Genomic DNA, 26,776 nt, shown 5'->3' on the forward strand with positions numbered 1-26,776 from the left:
TTGATGAGGTTTTTTTTAAATAATAAAGTTTTCCTTTTCTTTTTTTAAATTTTAACCACTATGCTCAAACCATGACGCGTAATCAAGAGGTAAAACCCAAAAAGATTGACCCAGGCCATTTGGACAGCTTTCCTTCGTTATGGTCAATTTCACTCATAACACACAAGATACGCATAAATGCGATGTAATGACGTTCCACCTGCTTACACCCCGTGCAATCAGAGCAACACAGGAAGCACTCCTCTCTTCACGAGACCTGTGGCTGCGGCCCGCTGGGGTCCACCGCCACACTAACACAAACCAGTGCAGCACGTGTGTTCACTGGAGCAGGTGAGTCATGCAGGCGTGTAATCCAGACCACATTTGGAAACCACTCGTATGCTCCCTGAGGTGTGTTTAGCGTGTGTGCTTATTATATTTGCGTATCAGGGTTCTTTTTTTGTGCATGAGTAGGTTCAGGATTTTTTAGTCACGTTTCAGCGGTTCATGCTCTGTTTTTTTTTTTTTTTTTAACCCGTGAGCCGTGATTTTGAGTATTTCTTTAGCATATAGACGATGGTGATGTGTAGCTCCCTCTCAATTTAGTTGTAATTGTTCAATTAAACCTTTTTTTAATTATTTAGAAGAAGTTGAATTTGCAGCCCGCACAGAGCAGGCAATTTAGACTTTTACAGTCAGACCTGTTTGAGGTCCATAGAATGTTATTAGAGATTAATGTCAGAGGATTTAAATGTTTTATAATTGGAGACTGGTCTGTAATCCACTCTGCAATACTTTACAAGAGAGAATATTAGTTTTTAAAACAATTTTATTGGGCAGTGGTTTCTGTTACAAGGGACATTTTGTTACTGTGTTACTACTAAATGCTGCTTGTGGCATTCGATGTTCAGGAAACTAGGAAAACACAGCCATATAAGGTTTTATGTGTAATTTATTAACATGTTGCACTGAAATTGTTACACCAAGCAATATGGACACCGACAACGTTTCCTAAACTGGGGTTACGATGATTTATTTTCAGTTTCTTTATACTAAAGTAAAATCTAGCCATGCTTGTCATTTGAAGCCACTTTACGAGAGAAACTGGTTCGATGCATATCCAGTCATAGAGAACCTGATTTGGTCCAACTTCAGCTCAACAAGGTCCAGTTCATTTAAATCCAGTTGGTATGTAGTTGGTTCATTTAAATCCAGTTGGTATGTAGTTGGTTCATTTAAATCCAGTTGGTCTTTTTGTGTTTGTATGTCAAACTTTGAAAAATATTCTTTGTATTTAAAAGCCCAAATATGGTCAAGCATAATGGATCAGGTCTGACTTGAGCCTTGACGTCTTCAGTGTTTGTGGATGCTCACTTACATAAATAAACAAACAAACAAAAAAGCAATGAAATTGCAAAATAATATAGTTAGATTTAATTGATTTTAATTCCACTTGGTGGAATGTTTAAAGGAAGTTAGTCAATTGAATCAAGTAGTTTTAAGTCATTCAGTTCCCTTTTAACAAGGGACAAAACTCCCAGATTCAGTGCTGGAGGCTGAAAGGACAGGAAAGGGACAATGAAGAACTCGGATGTTCTGGTTGTGGGGACCTTTTTGGGGGGGAAACCAAACTCATGAGTACCCGTAGGTATTTAGATCAACATCTCCATCATTAGGAAAGAGACAAACGTAAACACAGGATTACTCAGCCAGCTGGATTTACTATAAAAATAAAAATAAAAACACTAAAAACACTGACCTGTGGCAAACGTCCAGATTTCCTTTGGAGGTGGAAACAGTTTTGCGAAGACAACCGTGCACTCTCTGTTTTATTATTTTAAACTTATAACACTGCCATTAAAAACTTTTCCTGCAATGAAATACTGCACTTTTTTATTTATGTCATTAAAGTATCGCATATTACTTATGGTTTATTGTCATAATAAACTTTGAAACCTTAGCAGTAAACTTTAAAATGTCCTCTACAGGCTGTAGATGGAGAATTTAGTGGCAGTCAGCATCTCTATTGCATTTGTGCAATATAGAGAGCTGTGAGTCTTTTTCTGCTTTGTGAAGAAATCTATTCAAATATTGCTGAAAGGCATCCAGGTATTGCTGACTCGGGTTACATTCATCTTCACTGGATGACGGCCTGATTGACAGCTGGGAAACGTTTCAGTTTTATACCAAAACCGATCAAAGCCAAATATAAATCCATGTTTAACTTAATGGAGCCTCTGTCAGTAGTGAAAGCACAGTTATTTATTGTTCTTTATTAGTCTTTCAAACACATAAGTGTCCTTTACAGCCTTGGTTACCCTGAAACTAACGTTTTCACCAAAATGTTAAAATTTAAATGATTGTATTTGATGTTTGTTTTTTTTTTATGTAGGCAAATACATAAAAAGGTTTGTATTTTTAACTGACCTTAAACAGAAAACACTTATATTTTATGTTGCAGAGAAGAAAAACATATGTGTGTTTTCAATAAAGTGTATATAAATACGATGTTACCCCTATATGTAAAAATGTTGCACTAACTACACTAATTTCTGAACTGTGAGCCTTCGTGTTTGAGATGACTATCCCTTTAAGTTGCTCTCATCATCATCAAGTGGATCAGAGACAAACTTTGAGGCCTCCTTAAGGGAAAACCCAGTTTAATCTTTGAGGTTGAGGTAATTAATTTTCCTCCACATTTCCTTCAGGAACTGCATCGCCTCCAGGGACCCGTACTGCGGCTGGACGAGAGGAAGCACCTGCTCCTTTCTCAGACCTGGAACCAGGTGGGACACTTTTCCTTTGCGCCTGCACACCCCATGCAAACACTCCGAATGCTTCTGTTTCCTGTCTGCTCTGTGACACTGTTTCTTCATCCTCTTTTTTTGAAGTTGTACATGGTTTATTACCACTCTCTCTTTTCTTTCCCTTTGATTCTAAAGATTTGTTTTTGTGTTGATTATTAGTCATCCCGTGGTTATTTCTGCCTTCTGAGAGCAGAACTGGCACCCTTAGAGATATTCCATGCATTATTTATCCACACTGGGACTTTTAAGTTTGATTCTAGTCTTTAAAGTTATTTTTTTTCTCCTTGTGTCTCATCTATGGCATAGTCTTATTTTTTGTGTACTTATGGCTCATCCTAAATGTTTTTTTTTTTTGTGTGTGTTTACCTACTGAGCTGTCACAACACACTGCGTAGGTGTCAGAGATGTCGGGTTTGTATACCAGAGTGAGACCCGTCGCTGCTCCTGCTGCAGTTGTCTGTCTTCACGGCTCACCTCCAGTCTTGATCGTTTCCCTCCACTGAAATCAAATCTCTCATAAATCAAGCCGCTTATTGAGTTAGGCTTTCAAACACAAGTGTAGTGCCAGCTGAACAGACAACATAGGCCTTAAATACCGCCTCGGGTAGGCTGCTTATACTATTAAAGGCTTCTGTGTTTTGCCTTGATTAGATTTACCAAGGGCGGTCAACTTTGCAATCGAATACGTATCGAGTTTCTGAGAATTTCCTTTTTGTGGAATAATGCAACCTTTCTCAGGTAGCCATCGTCAGACAGTATCATGCGACTAGAGATTGTGATTTGGAAAAGTCACCAGCTTTGCATGTTAAAACCATTCGCCTTATGGTTTTATTTGTATTTCTGTGATTGTGCTTTCCTGATTTTAGCATAAAATCAAATAAACTAGGTAGTAGGTGATATTTTGTACACAGCTTTTGTCAGAAGTTTACCATTAACATGCCATTGACATGAATGTCATATTAGGCTGTGTGCTTCTAATGATTTATTGAACTATCAATCTGAAGTGTTTTAGCACAATTCTGGCCAGATTTAACATCATTCTTTGAAGAATTGGTATATATTATTTAAACTGGTCAATTTTTTTTCAGATTTTAAACAGGTTGTTTATTTTCAATAGGGTTGCACCAGAGAATTTGGATAAACTTTACATTATCCAGCTTTATCCATTCCAAAAGTGGTTTGATGTGTGGTTGGGAGCACTGCCTTTGTGGAACTATTAATTCTGTACAAGTTTCAAAGAGCTGAATGTTTTATGTGAGGTGAAGTACAAGAAGTTGGACTTGCAGCCTGGCTAGTTAGCGGGTCGTGCAGTGGGACTTACGAAAGAGGATTTATCCAAACACTGTAGTAGTGAAAGATATATGTATGTCATTAAGCCTATGCATCTTATTTTGTCTGTGTGAATGAGTTGAAATTATAACATAAAACTCATTGCATCCAATATAAAAAAAAATTAGGAGGTGTGCTTGAAATGAACCATTTGAAAATATCAGTCAAAGGAAAAAATATTATTCAAAGCATGGAGTGACTTGTGGAATAATGGCAATGTGTGCATCCCATACGCAGCCTGATAACCAGTAAAGTCATCTGCGGTTCTCCGTCTTGGGATCTTTGCTCCCCTTTTCTCTCTTTCTGATTGCCATGATCAAAGGCCCCTAATGTCACAAAGTCTTAATAAAAGGGCAAAATAAATAGACATTCATGTCCTTGCTGACCTCATGTAAATGTCTGACTGCAACAGTAATTTCCTATTTGCTTTTTCATGTTTGCATGTGTGCCACTTTGGTTGAAGGAAAGTTTTACCTTTCATGACATTCATGACCCTTTTCAGCTTGAATTTTTAACATCTCTGTTCTCCTGCCAGCACATTTGTCCTTTTAAATCTGGTTTCAAAGTAAAAGTACACAGATGTTCTGTCCGGAAATTATAATAATTACTTGATGTATTATTTTTCTTTAGTAGGAATGCAATAAAGGTTATCAGCACCTCAGTTTTAGACACCATGTTGCAACACTTTGAACAGCATGAACCATGGAAATCATCTGGTCTTTATTATATCTTATTTTGAAGGCTTTGAATAATGAGTTGGTGTACCTAGACAAATGTACAAGATGTGCAAAAGCAACACTGTCAGTCTGTATGTAGTCTAGCAGAGAGTATGAGGCAGCCAGCTGAACTCAAGACATTATTCTTTGTTATATATGCCATGCGTCCACTGCATATTTAAACTCATTTATCAATGCGTTTCAGAGGCATTAAAAGGCCAAATGGTTGCAGTGCAGCAAGGTTTTCTAATTGCAAAATCAAACTTTCAAAGGCAGTCTAGTCGTCTCATCTGCTCTCGTTCTTTAGATGTTGTATGCGGGTCATATATTTGCTTTCCGTGGAACCAGAAACAAAACAACAAATTTGAAAGAAATGTCATAATCCAGATTGTATAGGAAAGTGCGACGTGGCTTCGGCTTATTTCCCCATGTGCTCATTAGGATTTTCACCAATTATGCATTGAAGGAAAAAGAAATTCCAACCAAAATATGAAAAGTTATTAAGACATATGTTTAAGATTTGGGGGAATGATGCACTCTTGCCATGAATTATATCAACTCGTGCCAAGACATTGTTCCCTGCTGCTAAACTCCACAGTGAACCGCCACTCAGGCTTTGGACAGTGTCGGGTCCACTCCTCCTTACTGTTTTTGGTCTTTATGAAAGCCAACTTGATGGTCTGCTGCCCAGGGCTCCGATTTAATGCAATTACAGAATGTTATCGGCAAGCCCATCTACCACTAAGGAAGAATCTGAACATACCCCCCTATATCCTAAATTATTGTTAATGTTTGAGGGAAAGGTACTGTAATCGCCACTCGGACTGCAGACAAATCAGATTATGATTAGATCTCAGCACAGACTTTGTGTAATGTTGTTTGCAACTCACCTCAATATTTTCGTTTGAGACACTCTGTTGATATTCTTCCTCTCAGCTTCACCTGACAAATTGAAGCCCCTTTTCCACTGATTCTTCTTTGTTGGTCCTACAATGCCCGAATTCTGCTCAGCACTTCTGTCACTTTTGATTTTTAAATGTCACTGTGTGTTGCACACTTTGTTTGGCAGCCAAAGCGCAGGAACCAGACGTATCTGTAGAAAACTAATCAGAATGGCATTTCGAACCAATTTCAAAGGTTATTCTGATACTCCTGCCGAGCTGCTTCTTTTCTACTCTAAAATCTAAAGTGAAATCTGTTTAGACATTTGTGTTTTCAGTGGTATTTGTGTGTGATGATGATGCTGCATTTTCATGGTTGTTTACATCGATTACTAATCACCAAACAGTTCAGGTACAGTGTCTTCATACACTAAACTAACTAAACTAAACCTTTTGTCACTCTGCGGTCTCAGAATCAATATATTCTATTTAGTTTTATGCAACAGACCAAAACAAAGCAGTTCATATATATAAATTGGAAGATAACGGTTTAGAAATAAAAAATTGGAAAACTGTGACCAATCCCTTTGGGCTTGATAACCCTAATTAGAACTGTGTTGGAGTAATTGTTTTTAAAGGTCAGACATAAAGTTGTAGAGATGTTCAAAGCAGGTGAAGGTTATAGAACAACAATACGAGATTTTAACATCAACAAAGGTACAGCCGTTCACCTAAACTTTCTTTTTTTACATATTTTGTTCAGTAAAATGTCCGAAAACCTTGTCTCATTTTCCTTCCAATTCTGCACCATTTGGTTTTGGGTTGCAACATAAAATCCCCATTAAATAATCTGTTGACTCTTATTTGAACAAATGGGGAAAAGCTTATATAGTTTTATAGGACGCAGTACGTTTTATTTTGCTCTTGAAAAATTGCCAAAGCAGAACCTTCACATATGTTCCACTTAAATCGCTAAACAATAACTTTTTTTTTTCTTTCACATGAATTTCATTAAACGAGCTCTGCTCTAAATGAAGCCTGCAGGCAAGTACATTGTGCTCAGACTAAACTACACGGTCTCGTTTGTCTCTGCGCGGTGCAACGTGGGGCTGTTCCCTCGACACGAGCCGTAACCAAAAGCAGTTGTGTTTTTCTTTGAGAGCACCTGGCCTGCGCCGAGCTGCTCTCATTTCCTCTGGACTTCCTCGCTTCGTTGTAACTTATATAGTGTTGAGTTTTCTGCTCTCGCCTGTTGGCCAGATAGGAAATGAGTTTCAGAAATATAATAAGTTAAATTTTTTCATGAGATTATTATTATTTTTTTTAAATCTCACAATTAAAAGTGTTTACATTTTTTTTGGAGTAGCATTTTAATAATTTGACAATATTCTTCTAGATTTTTATGAATCTTAAATAGTCATGGATGTTGACCTCCTGCTTGAACAGCAAGAGCAAGTAGTTTGGTTTCGAGAGAGAGAAAGAGAGGGAGAGGGAGAGGGAGAGAGGGAGAGAGAGAGACCAACAGATTGGTCCTAATCAGCCAAATAAAGACACTCAAGACCTCAAGTTGCTGTGAGTATATAACACACCTGTCCTCAAAGTCATGAGATTCTCACGGTCCAAGCCTCAGAAATAACAGAGCTTTCAAAGGACGTCGGGAACAAAAAGTAAATCCGAAGAAGGCTGGAATGTTGTCCAGAAACCATCAGCGACAGCTGGTGTTTCATTCATTCGGGGACTGTAGAAATACAAAATGCAGACAGTGACCATCAGTCTGTCTTTGAGCTCCATCCGAGATCTTGGCTCATTGCTGAAGATGATCATGAGAAAGTGGAGGAATCAGCCCAAAGTTAAACAGGGGAAATGTGTTAATAGTGTGGTGGTAGTTTGAACCAGAGTCAGAACATGATTGGAAACGTACTGAGCTGCATGGATTAAAATCTGTCTGTGACAGAGGAACATGTTGATTCCTAGCTTAGGTTTGCATGAAATGATTTTACCAAAACCCAACTCTCCGTGTTTGGATGAAACGCCGATTATGACATGAACACCATAGAACCTACAGGAGGAAAAAAAAAAAAAAAAAAAAACACAATTGGAAAGGTTATGCTTCAAGCTTGCTTTCTAGAACATTTTTATTTTTGCAAGTACATAGACCTGTATTTGATCATTTAAGATCTTTTTTTTCCCTCAGAATATTTGCCATGTAGCAAATTCTGCTTGCAACTAAGCCCGTCATGTAATGTTTTCACAGATTCACTTTTTGAAACCGTCTTGCTCACTCGAGTTAGTCACATGACTGTCACATGTTATTAAAAAATGATATTTTTAAAGATATTCTGATTAAGAACCAAATGTTTGAAACTTCAAAACATTTTTGCTGTTGCAAAGGACACAGTCGTAATGTGTGCAAGACTTTTTGTTCATTTAAGATATCTTTTATTCACACTGTGAACGAGCAACAGCCACATTTTATTAGTGTGCGCATGTGTGTATGTGTGTGTGTTTCCTGCCATAGTTCTTCTATTACAAAAATGCTGAATATGACCCAGTAATTTTCCCCACAGTCAGCTTGGAGCAGTTTCTTCTAAAGGCACAGAATAACTTCAAACCCATTAGGGGAGGCATGTACAGTAAAGTCTTGGAAAGGAATCTTCTGATCTGAGCCAGAATCTTGCAGCTTGGCTTTAGAGCGACAAAGAAGTGGCTTAAAAAGAATCACATAAAAGTAATAAAGTTGTCATGAAACCTCAAGTATTTAGAGACTTTATGCAAAGAGGAGTGGGCCAGGATTCCTCCTGAGATGTGTTCAAACCTTGTGGCCAACTAAAAAAAAAAAAAAAAAAAACACCTGCTGTGTTGGCAAGTAAGGTTTTCCTAAGAATTGGGTCACATTTTGCAAATACCTACTTTACCTAATGGCATGCAGATCATTTATTAATTCATGCATTGTATTTTTTAAGTATTTTCAGTGATGCCGTCATTCTTAAAAAAAATGAAAATATCAACTGACAAACTATTCATTTCAGTGTAACCCTATTCCAGCCATTGAATATTATTGGAAGATGAGTCAATGTGCCTGGAAGAATGTACATGGAATAAAAATGCGACATTATCAGCCTACATGCAGACAGAGAGAAGCAGACTGAACAGTATTTGTTGTTTAGATGACAGACTAACATGTTTTGCTGTGTGCATTTAAAGTAAATTGATATTTGCAAGCAACACAAACTCCTTAATCCTTGAAGACGGGGAGTTTATATTTACAGCCCAAAAAACTTAATGTGAAGACTTGCATTCTGACCTAGAAATATTTGTCATCCAGTTTGAATAAGCTTAATTATGGACGCAGCTGCGGGCGGGAATGGTTATCTTTAAAATTGGAATGGTAATTATTATGGAACATTATATACCTCAAGGGCCTCTTTAGTTGTTTTTATGACTTAATGAATTTTTATCCACTTTCTCAAAATAAAAACGAGTTTCTTGAATTGAACCAGAAAAAAAGAAAAAAGCTTGTAAAGATTCACACAGTCCTTACCTGTAACGTTGAGATAGTGCAGCCCTATCAGGGCCGATCTGCTCTGTGTTTCAGTCGCTGGCTTGCTGTGCTTGTGTGCTCTCTGATTAATGAGTGTGCCTTTTATCCTCCACAGACTGCCATTCGAGCAAGATGTTGAACACGGAAACGTGGCCCACTTGGGTGACTGCGACGGTAAGAGGGCCGATTCTTTGCCGTTTTACCTGGACATGTGAAAGTAAATGGCATTTCTTGTATTTCCCACATGTTTGCATGACTTTCTCAGTTCCAACAAAAAGGCAACAGGAGGAAATTTGAACTTGGCTAGTCCTTTGGTATGAAAATGCACAAATAACTTTTAAAAATAAGTTCCAGTTCTCTTCAGTGCCTTGCAGTGTCTCGTCTCTCTGCAGAGCAAACATCGAAATCTAACATAACACCCTTCTGGTCTCAGTTTGTCCCATGCCAGCATAAAGAGCAGTTGTTTCATTTTGTTGTTTGCATCTGCTTTGTGCCAGGCTCTACTTCATCTACAAGTAACTAATTATGTAAAACACCAGCCTTTTTTCCCTTTCTATGCATCGTTATGAAAATAGAAGCTGATTTAAAGCAAAGTGTAATCTCTGCTGTAGATACGCAGAGGTTTTTAGGATGCTCCCCTGACATCCTCTCTCTTTGATCTTAGTGCTAATTCCAAAGCGTGCAAATTAATCCATCTCTTGTGAAAGTTTCCCGAGTTCATGTGCCGTGCTCCAGGAGAAAAGAGAGATGAATATTTCAGAGGGTGCTCGCGTACAAGTCTAATCCAGCTTTAGAGGGGTGCTCCGTTTGATGCTGTGCTCTTACTTCAGATCTGCTGACCAGTGAACCACGGGGCGGGGGGACCCTGTAATGGAGGGCCGGCGCTCAGTCTGCATGTGGTGAAAATTGACTTGTTATTTATCTTCACTAGGCCCACGTGTATCCATTTTATGAAACAAGCGAGGAACATTAATAAAAATGTTGGCCTTACTTCTAAAGAGCTGCCAAACGGTCTTCACCCTGTGTCTAACACAGATCGTCTTATGAAAGGTCTCAGTGCTTTTAGCAACACATTTTATAATATGGTGACACTGCAACTTGTGATTTAATTTTAAAGATGGGTGAATTTGTTAGATATGAACTCAGAACTGCTACAATTTGTACCGTAGTATCACTGTTAGGATCAGTCAGTATTCTTGATTTGCAACCTAACATGTAGCATGTCGCTGTGCAGGTTCACAGCGGGTAGCTCTACTTTTGACCAACACAGATTTAAGTACATTTACTGCTCAAACATGAGCCAGCTTGTCTTCATTTATATTTTTTTTTCATGAGATGGAGACTTTTTATTCTATTATTTTTTTAGAAAGTCATATTTCAATAAAATGTTAACATTTATAAAAACAAAAAGTGCATCATCAACACTTGCGGTATTATAGTCTCCATACTATAATGGACAAATGTTACAAATGTTACAATAGTTCAGAAAAGAAGTGGCGGATTTAACTTTGCTGACGTAAGTGTAACCAAACCGCGAGAGGTTGCACACAGGCAGACGACCAAGAAACCCGAGAAAAGACAACTTTTTTTCACTTCCTGATAAATTCCCATAATTGGGGGGGGGGGGAAATGACCCCGTAAAGGAAAAACGTCCAAACATTTTGAAGCAAACGTGACCTTCTTCCAAACATTTTCATATAACCCTCAAAAAAAGAATGTCCACACAGTGGATCGGCAGGTGAGACAATGTGCAAATGATGTAATTTTCCAGATCATTGACTCAGAGCAAGCAAGTGGGCAAGCTGCTAAGAACTGGCACTCGTATCTCTTTCTGTTTAGTTTCAGATTTAAACACTTAAACTCTTCCTGACGCCCACGAGCAGGTGAAGAGCTCTGCTCTCTGCTGGTCTTTTAGCATTAACACCTAAAGATGTTCTGCTCCCCCGGACCTCTCTTTGAGGAATATTCGGGCTCATTTTGCCGCCATTAAAAACGCCTGAGCTGAACAAAAGTCTACAGCAATGTAAACTATTGTTCACAACAACTTTTGCTTAGTTGTTGTGAGATATTATAATCACCTTAATCTCATGGGCTGTGACCCATTTTCACGTCAAATATCAATTTAAATGTGACACTTTGACTTGGATGCTCGTGTTGTTCTTGTTAATGCTCTCTGTTTGGCTGAGATCTTTACAGCCTTCTGCACACGCAATCTTCAGTCAGAGGAAGACAGAGAGGCACAGCTTCAAGAAGGTTGTTATGACAGACTGTCACCGACACCAAGACTTTGAAAACTGTCTGCTCTCTCTCTCTCCCTCCCCGGGTCCGTCTCTGAGCTCCTGTTTATTACGGGGTTGTTCTTCAGGCATTCAGGACACACATACTCTGCATCTTTGTACCTGTAAACACCTTCACACAGGATTTGTCCACATTAGCACAAGCTCTTTGAAATATTTCCTGCTGAATATTTCATGTCTCCTGTATTTGGCTCATTTCACCTGTCTGTATCTTGACCCAGCAGATGAAAGCAGAGTTGTGGTCTGGCTGGTTTATCTCTCTTTTGGAAAATTTCAGCAAACTCATTTTCACTGCCTTTGCAAGATTTCTCCCCCCCTGCCCCCTCTGTGACTCACTCTCTGTGTCTGCCTCTCAAACGAAAGGTTCTCTCCCTCTGGCTTCCGGTCACAATTCAAAAGCTCAGTATGTTTAACATAAAATAAATCACTTAGCAAATCTAGTTAAAAACAAAAGCAATAAAAACATTTTTCTGCTTGATATATTTATCCAACCTGCAGACATTTGTTTTAAAATCTTTGCTTGGTGGCTCTGTAGGTTGTTCAATAAAAATCTGATTAATATTATATTTCTATTTTAGCTTTGCTTCCTTTATCTTCAGATTAAAATTTTATGTGGTGGGATGTTTCTTTTATAAACGTGGTAACCTCTGGTTGAATCCACTATGAAAAACCCCCTAAAGATTAGGTATTAGGTGCCAAGTCGCAGTCGTGCATTTTATTAAAATAAATGTTGTGGATATGATTAAAAACCGAATAACTTCACGAAGGCAAAACATTTAATCAGTTTTATATAATCCAGATTAGTATCGTGATTCTGTCCCTCTTAACTCGGTTGCTTCGGCTGTTGCAGATTTTGCCCGAATCAGGGTTTCTAAACGTTTGCCTCAATACGCTTATAGCTAATTAGGTTAACATGTTCACATGGTTTCCAACTGCATGTCATCTAAAAATACATTTTCCTTAAAGATAAATTTCACCTGACGCATACAGTGGCAGCTCAAGACAAGCTGACATCATCCTGCTGACCATGTTTTTATGCTAATCTAAAGCGTCCATGTTCACACCCCATTGTGGCTCATTGATAACTGGCGTCTTCGTTTATTTCCGTGGTTCCAGGTAATGTTAAAGGTGTGGGGAAAACTTTCTGAAAAAGCTGCACTTGATAAACTTAGTGTTTCGCTTTGAGTGCCATGAAATTTAATGCCTGGAGTTTCCTCTTCCAACGCAGTTAGCATAGTTGCATCACACAGACAGAAAGGCAATCACAATAGTCGAGTCTCCCTGCCATCGTAAAGGATGCAAATCCCTTAGATACGTTTGGAGAACTTCATGATCTGTTGACTAATTTTGAAAGCTGTGCACAAAAAAAGAAAAAATTATTGTTGTGACCTTAAAAGCATGCTGCGCACAGTCACATGGCTTTCAGATCAAGTGATAGTGTTATGCTGAGGATATTTGTAAGGTTTTAAGCTAAATTTTAAAATAAACTAATTGCCAGATGCTTGTTCACTATCACAGAGGTTCTTTAGGTAGGAAGTTCTTGTTTTTCTTAATAAAGTCCTTGAGGTTAGGCTAGTTATATTTAAGCTTTGGAACTCATACTTACGCTTTTTATTGCAAGTCTATTACTGCACAATGTAGTTTTGGCTCGTTTGCTTTCCCTGTGGCTCTCCTTTTACTCATTTCTCTGCTGCCTCAGTCGGGGCTGCACTGATTTCAGAGCAGCCTTGTCGTCAGACCACAAAGGGAGATGGATGGACGGCCTTACTTAGAGCCCAGCTAACTGTCTCCCCTCTCCCTTTAACCAGGGAGAAGCAGTTGCTGGAAGGAGAATCGATTTTCATCTCCTTTCTGGCTGATGGCAGGCGAATGGATTTCAAGGGTGATGCTGCAAGGGGAAAAGGAGTGGGGCTGAGAAGAGCAAGAGTGGAGAGGGAAGGATGGGTAAATCAAATCGAAGAGTAAAGGGCAGAGCAAAAAGGAATGAGGAAGAGATTGAGAGATCATAGGACGAAGGAAAACTTTGAGGTTTGAAAGCGTAAACTGGCTCAGGTGATAAGATGTATGAATATTGAAACGAGGCGGTGAGCGGACAGGAAGAGCGAGGTTACAGAAAAAAATAAGAGGAAAGACTTTCACTTATCACATTTGTGCGTTTGTACTTTTCGCTCATTTTTCATATGTATGCATAGATTACCGATGGTACCATGAAAACTGAATCTTTTTTCTGAAATATTTCTCCTTTCGTTTAAGTTTGCCAAAAAAAAATAATAATTTTTTTAAGGAGGATCTGAGCTATTTGAATCAACCTGAAGAACAAAAGCAGCACAACATACCTCAATCTGAAGAAACCCAAGAGTAAGAAACAGAAGCCATTGATATCCATAAGCTCCACTAAGGGCTACAAATCTATTTTGAGCTCCATTTTACTCAGTGTTCATTTTACTCAAACATATATATGAAAAGTAAAATCAGAGAATATTTTTCCAGATATATAAAGTTTTTACACAAAGCAAGGTTGGTTTAATTTACTTATTTTTTCCTACTCAGGTTATCTTTGATATTAAAATCTTTATGACCACTTAAAGGCTGATAAAAGAACAAAAACCATACGGATTCTCTGGGAATACTTTTTCACAGCACTTTAATTAGTTAAATGCCACATTCTTCCTCGGCATGCTGTCTGTGTTGTTGGCCAGACTGCTTTTTTTTTTTTTTTGTACTCTTGGATCAGCTTAGAAAAGCTCACGGTTTGCTTTTGGAACCTGCCTCCCGACTTCTAAGAGTAAAGAAAGCTGCAGGGAGCCGAGAGCAGCATCTGTTTTCAGAACCGTTCAGTCAGGGCACAATGACAAATGGGCTACGAGTGCCACCGCCATCTCCTGTGTCACAACACCGCCACTGGCCTCCTCGGATGGCCCGCTGCCAGGCTGTGACTTTGTCAAGTCGGTGTAAGCCACCTGCTTCGTCTCCTCTTAATCTGCCACGTTTGCTGCGCCTCTCTTTATTTCTCTCAAATTGTGACGTTTGCATCATTCAGGTTTGTTTAATATCTGTCAAAGAAAAAATGGAAAAAAAATCAATAAAATGAGAACGCTGTTCTTGACTGCATCACTGAAGGAATGTCTTTCTGCTGCATCAGAAGACCACAAAGAAGGATCAGTTTCATAATGGGGAAACTGAGGGAGTCGAGTATTGACTTGTGGTTACAGGCGACACTAATGCATTTACTGGATGCTAAAGCAACTCGCCTTACCCAACGCAGCCAGATATTAGGATGTAGAAGACATGCCCTTCCTCTAAGCCTAATCTGATCAAAGCATACTTTAGAAGCATAAAATCCAATTGAGACAAAAGGCTGTGGGAGTTGCAGTCCTGATGAAAGGGAGAAGTTTGGTGAAATGTCTGGATTCAATTATGCGCGTGTTTGTGCATAATGTATTGTACGTCTGTTCCTCTCCGGCCGTGTTTGGTTGATATTCTTTTGGTCCAAACCAACATGCAGGTATGGCCATGAATGAGGTAAATGGCAAACCATGTTTTAGTTTCAGCAGTAAAGACTCAAGTAGAAGTTCAAAAATATGAGAAAGGACTATTTTTTTTTTCTAATGGGTTTTTTTTGTTACACCCGGAAGAAAAGATGGTGCTTCATACTCCTGTTGACATTGTTTTTCTCCCTTTAATAAAATATTAATCTTTTAATCTGTTAATCCCTTTCCGTAATCAGGTCTGGTCTCTGCATGGACTGTTCATGTGTTGAACACTTTTGAATGTAGCACAAATTAGTTGGTCAGCTTGTTTGGATTCTAGGTTTTCAGTATTATGTGTGGGAGAGTTTATTTTCATATGTGTAGATGAAAGGTAATTCAGATTAATGTCCCTGGTGGCACCTGATAAAATCCTGCATTTGTTTGCTGAGTAAATTGCGTCTTTTGTCAAATGTGGAGTCAGAAAATCTAATATTGGCATTTCTAACTTAAACAAAAATCAAGTCACACTTCTCATTATTTTCAAAGAAGAATATTAATTTCAAATTACTCTTTTCCTAAACATAAGAGTCTTTGAATTGATTACTTTGAAAAGCAAAATGTGACTACCATATTTAGAATTACAATGTGTTGCATGGAAAAGTAGAGCACAGTTGCCTTTGATATACACAATTAAAACAACAATAGAGTGGTTTTCTCAAACAAACAAAAAATCTGACTTTGTACATAACATTGCACACTATAAATTAGAGATAACAGATGTGAGTTATTTCATAATGGCTTCCTATAAAAATTAGAAAACAGAGCCCATTAAATCTTACAGCGGTGCAAATAAAATATCAGCATTAGTGATCTTTTAAACATTCAGAATGTGTGAAACAAATGACCAAAGAAAAAGGACGCTGTAATGAACTGACCTGCATAAATTATAACTGAGTCAGTGTTAGATTTTGGTCGTCTTCCTCCACCAGCTTAATTTCTTCCACCTTGTCTGCACAGATCTCTAATCTAATGGATCATCAGCCTCTCAGTCAAATTGTCCCGTCTTCCTCTCCCTCATACTGCTAATCTTCATCATAGCAGCTCAAATCTGAGCTATCAACTTTGCTGTCATTACTTTCTTTTTGCGAGGCGATTGCGTTGTGCTGCATAGACACCCGTCCTCGGCATCCCAACCTTGACCTCATTGCTTTTTCTGTAACGAGAGAAAAGGAAACGGTGCAAAAAATCCTGAAAATTGTCATTTCAATTTTGCATGCACCAGTAAAACATGTCGGTATCACCAGTTTTCTAAACTGCACCTTTTATTCATGCTGGATTTAGTGTCACACAATGGTTCAAGAGTCCCGACTTTGCTGACGGAAACCTCCGAGCTGTGTTTTTGCGTGTTCACACCAGAGATGAGCAGGTGTGAACGCGCATGTGACGGGTGGCGTAAACTGTTTACATCGCAGTGAGTCGGCTTTGGTTCAACCATCAACAGACCGTATAGGATGTCAGATCCACTTGCTGCACGTTATCGCGACATGTCGATTGGCTTCCTTCAGCTTTTGCGTGTCACGACCTTTGCTGACAGGCCAATCAGTTACAGCCTAAACATGGACTGATTCCTCTGCCACACTGCCAGGTTCACTTTTTTGATTTGCTCTGAGGTGATAATAATTATAAAGGATAGATTTGTGCGTGCAAATCTTTTATTTCGATCCTGCAACGCTACACTGGCAAAGAGCTTCATGTTCATGTAGTTTAGCTATTTGTAGTTGAAGGAAATTGTCAAATTTGGGTGGTGCTTAAAAATGTACAAGTGCCAATTTATTCATTTATTTTTTTTACCTTTTTGCCACACTTAAATGTTTCACATCATTGATGAACTTTCAGTATCAAACGTAGATAATCTGAGTGAACAAACTGGTGTCATCAACTCCAAGGTATTTACAACAATGAGTCACTGGCAGCAACGTGGAGTAACTGCAGCCCACTTTTCTTTGCACAGAAAATCAACCATTGGAAAATGTTTGACAATTAATGGCCCGTTTAAGGTCAAACCACAGCATGTTAATTAGATTCAAGTTCAGACTCTGACATTCAAAAGACCTATTTATTTGTTGTCTACAGGCAGGCTTGCTATTGTCTTTTGGATCATCATTCTGCGGCATTACCAAAGTTTCCTTGAGCTTCATGTCTCAAATTCAGGATTTTTCTTGTTGAGAGTAGAATTATGATGCCATCGATAACAGAGTTGTGTAGGTCCTGAAAAACCAAGACAGCTAAAAAAACATACCACCACCACCACCACCACTGCTGTTTGAGTGTAGATATGTTCTTCCTCTAAAAACCTGCTGGTTAATGTTCCTCACTTTGGTTTGTGTGAATCCCACAGGCTTTAAATTGACTTTGTTTCACTGACTTCTTAAAATTTTGGGGATTGTGGACTGATGTGTTGCTTTTTGAGACCTCTTCAGGCAATATTTAAAGAATTGATGAAAGTGAACTAAGTTATCCAAAATATGTGGTTATTTACCGTTAATCATTCATTGTCAAAGATGGACAGTCTCTTAATCGATTATTAGAACGCAGTTGTTAGTATTTATTCAGGCCTTCTTTGTCTGATCATTTGTTTTTTGATGTGAAACTTCTACGTGAGACCAAATAAAAAGAAATCTGTAAGGAGGAGGGGGGGGGTGCATTTTACAGGACTGCAATTTGCTAACCCACTTGTATTAAATCAGTATTTAATTGGCAGTGGGAGCCGATGTGTGTTTAGGAAGTGTGACCCTATAGCAGCGGGAGCATCGCAAACACTTTCCTCAGATCTCTGTTGCCTCTCGGCTAATAAAAACTGAGTATAAATCGAAGCCTGCCACTAAAACCCTTTCAGTCACACATTTGCCACCCGTTTGGTTTGAACTATCCGGGCTGTAATGACACGGCTAGTGTTGCTGCAGTGTAGCTACAGATGGGAGCAATTATGGTGCTGTGAAAATATTTCCCGAAGAAAGGCAGTGTTTTGACTGGTTGAGCAGCGGGCACGCAGTTACTCAGTAAATGAGGTCCACTGAAACATCAGTGAGGTGTGAGCAGGCCGGAGATTCCTCGTGGCGTCACGTCAGAGCGGGTGACGATCACCGCAGAGCCAGGTCGCGTTTTAGCTTTCTGCTGCGTGGTTTTGAATGCGTGTGGGAGGCTTCCTATAGGAAAGAAAATTAGTTGGCAAATTTACGACGGCGGGCTCTTCTAACTCCTCTCTAATTGCTGCGGTCTGGGGAGTGAGGGGCTGGTGCTGAGGTTTAGGAGAGGGAGCCGACAAAACCTACACAGTTCCCTGGATTTACATGGCAGCTTGTTAAAAACACTCAGCTTTAGGTTTGCTGGTGATAAATGTGTTGTCCTTTAGCCTGAAAACAACAGAGATGGAGAGGAAATGAAAAAGAAACAGTGGAGAGGAGTTCTCCTCTTTACAAAAGCTCCTTCTTCAAACACAGAGAGGTAGCTCTTTCGATCTTGACTCCCTAAAATGTCACTCCACTAAGACACAGCGAAGCAAATAGACGGACCTGAAGCAGAATGGCTTGTGTCAGAAGATCACTTACAGTACCTTGAAAATGCATTCACACTTCTGGGAATCTCCACTTTTTTTTATGTTGCACACACTTCATTAAAGTTTATTGGGGTTTTTGTGATGGACCAACACAAGACACTGCATAAATGTGAAGTGAAAGGTAAAGGATGCATAGTGTGAAACTTTCTTCACTGCCTTATGAAACAGTGGCCTGATGAATGTCAGAATGTTTTACAATTTTCTACAAGCCATGTTTAAGGTGTAGCAAACGCCTGGACGAAGACCAGCTGGTCACATGAGCTCAGAATCAAATTGTTTGGATGCAGGAAACAATGTTGATGGTAGAACAGTAATATTTCACATCACCCTGAACACACCGTCCGTCTCCATGGTGATACGAGGCGGCCTTCGCACAAGAGAAGTCGTCGAATTGCATGTAAGACGTTCTGGATGATGGAAAAATCTACACTAATGTTTAATGTTGGAATGACTCAGTCGAAGTCCTGACCTAAATCCTATTCAGAATCTTTCACTTGAAAATTTAAAATGATGTTCAGAGATACTCTCCTTCCTGCCTGTCCAAACTGGACCCTTTTTTTTTTGTAAGAAAATAGATTGGGCAAAAGCTTCTAGATGAGCAAAGCTGGTAGAGACATTCCCCAAAAGACTTGGAAATGTAATTGCAGTGAATGATGGTTTTAGGTAAAGGGTAAAGGTATTTCCACAGAGGGGCTAAATACCAAATGCACATCACACTTCAGATTTGTATTTTTAGCAAAAAAAAAAAAAAAAACTTTTTTTTTTCCTCCTTCACAACTGTGCATTAGTTTTTGTTGATCTGCCACACAAAATCCCAACAACGAACATTGAAAAATGTTGGTAACAATGTGACAAAATGTAAAAATATTCAAAGTATGGAAACATTTGCAAGGGTCTGACCTTCATTCCCATCCCAATGAGCTTCAGAGAGTCTCATGAGACAAACCTGATCTTCCCCTCGCTGAAACTCAAAGACATTATAGCAGTCGGCCTAATTTTGCGCTTTGATATATTTCTGAACCTTGTGGTGTGTGCAGTTTCTTGCATAGAGGCTTCTGTTTTTTGGGGGTTTTTTTTAAGAAAGCTGAAAAGAAGAGCAGTGGCTTGAGCTCTTGGTGAGGTGCAAGAATTCCTGAAGGCTTCGACTCTTTCATCTGGTCTGTTCGTCTGAGTCCTTCCTTTCTCTTCACATCTTTCTCTGCACAGCATGCAACCGAGAGAACCTTGAAAAGCACGAGAGGCCTGGCTCACCCTTCAGCAAGCGGCAGCCCCTCGCTGATAGATGGGTGTTTTCAAGGACTTGTTGAAATGAGTTTGTGTGTTTTGGGCTCCGCTCAGAGTGGCCTACAGTTACAACTCATGACCCTTAGCTCGGCTATGTAAATCCTAAATGCCATTTTGTGATTGTGAAATAAGTCCTGAAGTTATTGGAATGTCCCCACAGTGCTTTGTAGCTTTTCAGAAGAAAGCGTTTGAGTTTTATATCACTTTCATAATATTTCATCTGTAAAAGCAGCCGCTAAATGCCTTAAAGAGTACCTTAAGGAGAGTTATCAGGAAAGAAAAACATTTGCTCTGATTGCAATCCTGTAGATAAAGCACTTTTTTTTTTATCTGAACCAAAAACACAGTAATTATGTTTCCTATTTGTACTGAATTAAAAAGAAAAAACTCAATTCCCTAGGGGAATGTTATATTGTTGGTGCACACATAATTAACGGAATATAAATCTTTAATTAAAATAAAATAAACTAATGCTTTGAATATTTTTTTTAAAAGTAAAAGTAGCTGTGGGCAGGGATGACCATCTGGGCTGTTTTTTTTTTTTTTTTTTTTTTTTTTTGCGGCAGAGCTAGACAGATCTGCAGCTGAAGAAGCTTTCATGGTTTTATCATCATGTTGTGTGGAGGTTGTGCAATGTTTTCCACAATGCTTGCCAACTCCTGCCATATTCTGCTTTGAGAGAGCTCAAGGGTCTCTGTGCAGCTGTCCACACCACAGACTCGGCCTCGTTTACCTTCCGAGATTTTATTGAGTCATCTGTTCTGATGTTGCTCCACTGCACCGATTACGATGAGAGGAAAACACTCAAGACCTGTTGAATATATGCAGCATCTTGCGCTAAGTTTCGATTTGCTTTGAGTGGTCTGCCAAGATGGAACTGGTCTCTACTTGTTGCACCATTATGCTGGTGTTTAAGGCACTCTCTACACGACTGCATTTTTTATGTTTTTCCCCATCCAAGTTGGTTCAAAATGTCCAATTAAATGAGGATTGTGTGTTCCAGAACCCAAAAGAAAACGATGCCACATCAGGAGTCGAGTTCGATATCATTGACAATCCCTGCTTCTCATTGTTGGGCCTTCTCTTCCTAATTCCCCAAAACCCAATAGTCACCCTGCAACAGTCCTACGTTAACTACTTAGTTTGTAGCAATAGATTCTATACTCATAGCGCTCAAATTACTGCATCAAAATAAATTAGGTTTCCCATTATTTATATTTAGTTGAACTAAATCCATTTAAATAGTTCAAATCTGCCTATATTCTGCCCGTGTGATCTCAAGTGTCATTTCGATTGTTTGCTTAAAACCACCTGTTATTTTATTTGATGTGGCTTTAATTAAACAGTTTATGCTATCAAAGCTTTTCCAGTTCCACTCTGCTGGATCGGTGCATAAATTTCTTCCAACACCTTAACGCTCCTGAGTTGAGCGTTAAGCTGTAAGCCGAGTTCATCCTTCCCAGTGGCCAACCAGAAATGGCTACAAATCACAAACTAAAAAAAATCAGCTAATTCAGTCATAATAATAATTTTTAAAAAAATGAATATGCATTCCAGTGAGTCCCACTTGTGAGATTAAAAGTACATTTCGACATTAACAACCTTTGGTAAATATATATTTTTTACTAAGCCCACAATTTTGAATTAAGAATGTTTTTTGTTGGTCTGATGTAATATTCAAAACGTAAAATTTGTGTTTTCAAGCAGAAGATTATCACAAGTAACAGAAATAAAAATCTGAAAGTATCAGTCCATTATTAATCTGTTTTCTCGTAGTGAGTTTTGAGTTATCAAAATAAGTTGACTTTTCAGTAATATTCTGATTTATTGAAGATGACTGTAGTATGCAAACCTTTTCAACAGGACTTTTCTTTCTATGGATTGGTCTTCAATTTGAAGGGACAGCTGCATCTCTGATAATAATTGACTGTAAATCAACATATTATTGGCTGATCAAACCATCAAGCTGAATTTGCTCTGCACTTCAGGGGAACAACAATACCCCACAGTGGCCAAACTTTGCCTTGTAACTACAGACAAGAAATATAGATCTAGATAACGAATGTCCTTAAATATTTTTATTTCTTTCACATCAAAGCGTTTTGGTTTTTTTCTCAGCATACTGACAAATTACATCAATGTGAAAATATGTTCAATATCATCAAACACAGAGACAGCTATTTATTTATATTTTAAAAGTTTTTTTAATGAGTTTTATCAATGATTTCTGCCACAAACGGCCCTTTAAGGACATCTGTGATCATCCTTACAAAGCAATCACATCATCACTTGGGATTCTCCAAATTATTTAAAGGCATTACAGTCTTACTGTAGGTAAACTTTAAAAGTTCTATAAAGTTATAAAAACTTATCTTAAAACATCTCTAGAAATCCTGTCAATGAGCAAATGATTTTCAACAGTAGGGTTAACACCTCCCCAAAAACCCATTTTATGCTAACCTAAGCACTCAGAAGCTGTGATGTATCCTATTTTCATTTCACAGATTTCTTTTTACCTATCTATGATTATAAGTCCTCCTGGGTGACAGATGTTGCACAGTTGGTAGAGGGTAGGTCTTGATGGCACTGGGAAATAGCTTAAGAGCGTCCTTTAATGTGATATGCAGGGTTCTAGGACTCTTTTTCACTCCTGTCGCTGCCGTGATGTTTTTCTATCACTAAAGCAAAAAAGCCCTCCAGATGAGTTTGAATAACTCTGCATTAAGTAACTCTTCCCTCTATTCTGCAGCGTATCAACAACACCGCCATCCTTCTTTCCACACTTCCACTTACACTCAGGCTTTCACTCATTCTGACGAGTCTCACTCTCTTTCCTCCACACTCTCATTGGCTTTCACCCCGTGCATGCTTCTCCTCTCTGCGGCACATCCTCTTGCAGTCCGTCTCTGTCACTTTTTTCCTCTGCTCGTCTTTAGATCCTGTCACCTTAAAACCCCGGAGTTTACCAGTGTACCTCGGTATTGATCAGCTGAGGCTCTGTGTAGTCTCGAGTCCAGACAGTCACGCTGATCCTGAGCGATTATTGAGCTCAAGTCGCGCACCCCGATGGCATGTCCACTCGAAGGTATCTTGGCCTCGGAGGAGAGATCTCATTAAAAGTGATTTGTAAATTGCCAAAGGTGGCGGGCGAGCGGTGGAAAGGAGGAGGTGAGAGCAGTTCAGTCAGCCACCCAGATGGCATGCCTCCTGTTGGCATGTGTGTGTTTTTTTTGTTGTTGTGCATATAGTACTGTAATCTATATGGTTCTGACTTTATATATAGTTCCAACAGGTGAGAGAGATTAAGTTGAAATTTAGTTCCTAAGTCGAGAATGAGGACAAATGTACCCCAGGGGGCAGATCATTAGACTAATTCGATGCAGACCTACATTTTAATTCATTCCCTTAGACATACTTTTTAAATATTTATTGTAGCCCTACACCATATGCATTCACGTTTGCACAGCCAACAATGTAATTCTTACATCATTTTATATTTGACAGCTTTTAAAAAGAAAACTGTGTTGAATCCCTTCAAACCTTTTACCACAAATAATCGTTGATCATGAAAAAAAAAAACTTAAAAAAAAAAACCCACAATAACCTGATTACATAAATACTCACTGCACCGTAAAGTAGATTAGATTTGTCTGTCAGTTTACAAGTGTGATAACTTCAACTTATGTTCAAAACTGAAGAACAACTTTGAGAAACAAGAGAACTGTAGACCCGCTGCCTTCTGGATAGCTTGAATATTGTTCCCTTTATCTGTAAAATTTTAAAGTATTTTATCCAGCCTGGATGTTTTTTTGTTTTTTTTTTTTTAAAGAAAAGCCCTTTATCTCAAAATACAGAGAAAATTCAAGATTTTCTCTCCTATAAAACAAGTCAGTAATTGGCAGAAATTCCTATGAAGCACCTTCATCATTGCTATCGATCTCTTGTTTTTACCCATTTGGGAGAATAGTCCAGTTTCACCAATGTCATCGTTTTGCAGCATTTTTTTGATTTTTTTAGAAAAAAAAAAGTACATCTTCACTATCTCTTGTGATGCGCTATAATTTTTTTATGCCCTTGTTCTTGCTGATACCTTTGCATGATGAGATGCTCTGGATATTTATTTATTTATTTATTTATTTTATTTATTTATTTTTTTTGCAAATTATGGCTTTAAAAATATGTAAGTTGGTAAATACAATGGTTTATCTTAATTTTGGGATAATTAGATTTGTTGGGGGTGTACCCAAGAAGAACAAATGTTGAAATATTCAGTAGTTGGTTCTGTAAAGTGTGACTGAGTCTCCATACATTTGCAAGCAGGTTGTTATATCTTTATTTTTCCACACACATTCCCCTAACAAACAAGTTTAATTTCAGTTTGATTTAACAGGACACATGGCTCAAAAATAAAAAGGTAGGAAGACATTTGAAATCATTTGTATTTGTCTCTAGACCAAAACCTGGTGTTCTAAGAAGAGCTTGTACACTTTTAAGAGTCACTGTAAAAAGAAAAACAACACTGCCTCCCACTGAAAAAAAAAAACTAAATCTGAGTCTTTGCAAATATGCACATAAAACAATTTCTTTCACCACATTGCCCACCACAATCTGGTGGCTTTACTTGGATAAGGTTCAGCTGAAACTACTTGTTAAGACTCCCTTTATAAAAGACTGACCAGATTTGGGAAAACAAACTAAAAAAGTCTGCTGATATAATTGAATCCACATATTCCTGATTGCAGGCCAGGCACTGAAAAACCATCATGAAAAGCCTTCTAAACAGGGGGAAAAAAAAAAAAAAACTTTACTTTTTGATTACTTGGCTGCCTTTCCCCCTTCCCCCCGATGATTTTAACACACAGCCTGGCCTGAAGCAAATATGTAGTTACCTCATTTACCCCGTTCAGAGACCTGTCTACTCTCTAAAGACGAAGAAGAAACATAAATGAGGCTGAATTAAAAATGAAGCTCTTCTGGGAAGCAGGAAAAAGTCAAATATGCCGAAGAGGAACGGTGAGGGCAACAGGAGAGTCATGCAGGTATGTGATTATGTAGTCATCATAGCAAACCTTGACTCTCAGCCTGATCTACCCCTGCTAATAAACCCTCAGGAAGACCTGAATGCATCTAGACTGTGTTTTTCTGCTGCAGATTATACAGAATTTTAATTATAAACACATGAATGGCTGGTGTGCATAAATGTTTCACCATATTGATCAGCCAAGGCACATCTGACAGGCCCTCAGGATAAAAGGCTGAATTAATTTTTTCTTTACCTTATTTTTTTATTTTTTTATTTTTTTGCTAAATAGGCTACTGCAGAACTCACCAGAAACTTTTTAAAGCCCAGTTCTGAAAAGGCTGTCCTCGAAGGGCCATAAAGGGTTTTATCGTCATCCCGAGAATCAACACAGTTTATGTGCAACCAGGGATTTGTCCAAGTAAGGAACTGAGCTTTTTTTTTTAAAGCATCTTTATTTTTTATTAGTTTGTTTCTGTACTTAAATAATACACATCAGTCTTAGTTTGACAGATAACACGAGAGGAACTGTCTGGTGTTGTGTGTCGGAGAAATGAAAGCAATAGATGAAAATATATTTACAAGGCATGTTGAGACAAAGAAAGTAAGGACAAAAATGTGGCAAAAAAAACAAAAAAACAAGATGCAGCCTTTAAGCAAAGAATAAGGAGAGGAGGATAATGAGCAAAGTCACTCAGCCGTGGAATCAGTGCACACATTTACTTATTAACACACTTATATTCCTGCATCAATGCAAACATATTCACAGTGGAGTGCACGCGCTCTGGCATGTGCGTCCCTCTTCCACGCCGTACATAAACACATCAGCATTATGCATGGAAATGGTAGATTGTGGAGATGAAAGCCCCTTCAGATCACTTGCTGCTCCATGACACAGTCGTAGCCTGTCGAGCTCAGAAGTGTGTGCTTATGCCATCCACGGGGTCCGCTGGGACGCGGTGAAGTCTCTTTGTTCGAGTTTGATGTGCCCTGATTGTAATACATGGATTCTAGCCGTGAAAGTGAATAAAAGTTTCCAGGTCTAGCTTTTGATTAAGAAACCTATCGAACCGTAGGCGGCTTCAGAATAGCTCTCAGATTAATTAGTTAGCACCTGCCCTCCCAAGCTGCAATCAAAGCCAGAGCAGTGGCCAAGCAGGTGATTTCACATGGCCTCAGCCTTGTACAACAAATGGATTTTAGGGAGCTTATTGATTATGTATGTATGTGTACAAGATGTATAAGTGGTTATGAAACAAAAATAAGGATTTTTTTAAAAATTATTATTTATATTGGAAGCTCAGATGATGACACGCCACATATGTGATAGTCATTTAAAGCAAAAACAAAATGATTTCCTTACCTTAAATGTGACATTTTAAATCCGTCAGTTTACTTAGAGGATGAGAGCTCAAAGTAATAAAACACAGCAACTTTGATACACAACTTTTAGTGTGTTATCTGCTTTAAGTGTTGCTCTCTCGCAATCTTCCACAGTCTAAATGTAATTCATTCATTTAGATCTTAAGAAATGCATTTTCCTTTTAAATAGCTTTTAATACCTCTGTGGTTCCTTTAATTGACACATTCCCAATTCTCTCTCTCTCTCTCTCTCTCTCTCTCTCTCTCATATATATATATATATATATATATATATATATATATATATATATATATATATTGCAAACTTTGAGTCTTCCCACTCAGTAAGCATTCCCAGTAAAGGGTGATGTTGTCAGTTTTCGCATGAACACCCTTGTGCAGGGCTGCTTAAGTCTGGTTTAATGAGGGAAAAACCTCACAAGAGCTTTTAAAAAAGGTCACACCCGCAACTTC

General features: G+C 38.5%; 1 protein-coding gene across 1 annotated transcript in view; it reads left to right on the forward strand.

The window, feature by feature from the left end:
• The window catches only part of sema6bb (sema domain, transmembrane domain (TM), and cytoplasmic domain, (semaphorin) 6Bb), a 173,121-nt gene that overhangs the window by 129,753 nt on the left and 16,592 nt on the right, over positions 1 to 26,776 (forward strand). The window contains exons 15-16 of the mRNA XM_014994751.2: positions 2,688 to 2,765; positions 9,369 to 9,427. Of these exons, the coding sequence (XP_014850237.2) occupies positions 2,688 to 2,765; positions 9,369 to 9,427 (137 nt within the window). The remainder of the gene's footprint in view (positions 1 to 2,687; positions 2,766 to 9,368; positions 9,428 to 26,776) is intronic.

Source organism: Poecilia mexicana, unplaced genomic scaffold, assembly GCF_051168715.1.
Source record: "Poecilia mexicana isolate PSO_F unplaced genomic scaffold, ASM5116871v1 scaffold_4, whole genome shotgun sequence".
NCBI classification, from domain to species: Eukaryota; Metazoa; Chordata; class Actinopteri; order Cyprinodontiformes; family Poeciliidae; genus Poecilia; species Poecilia mexicana.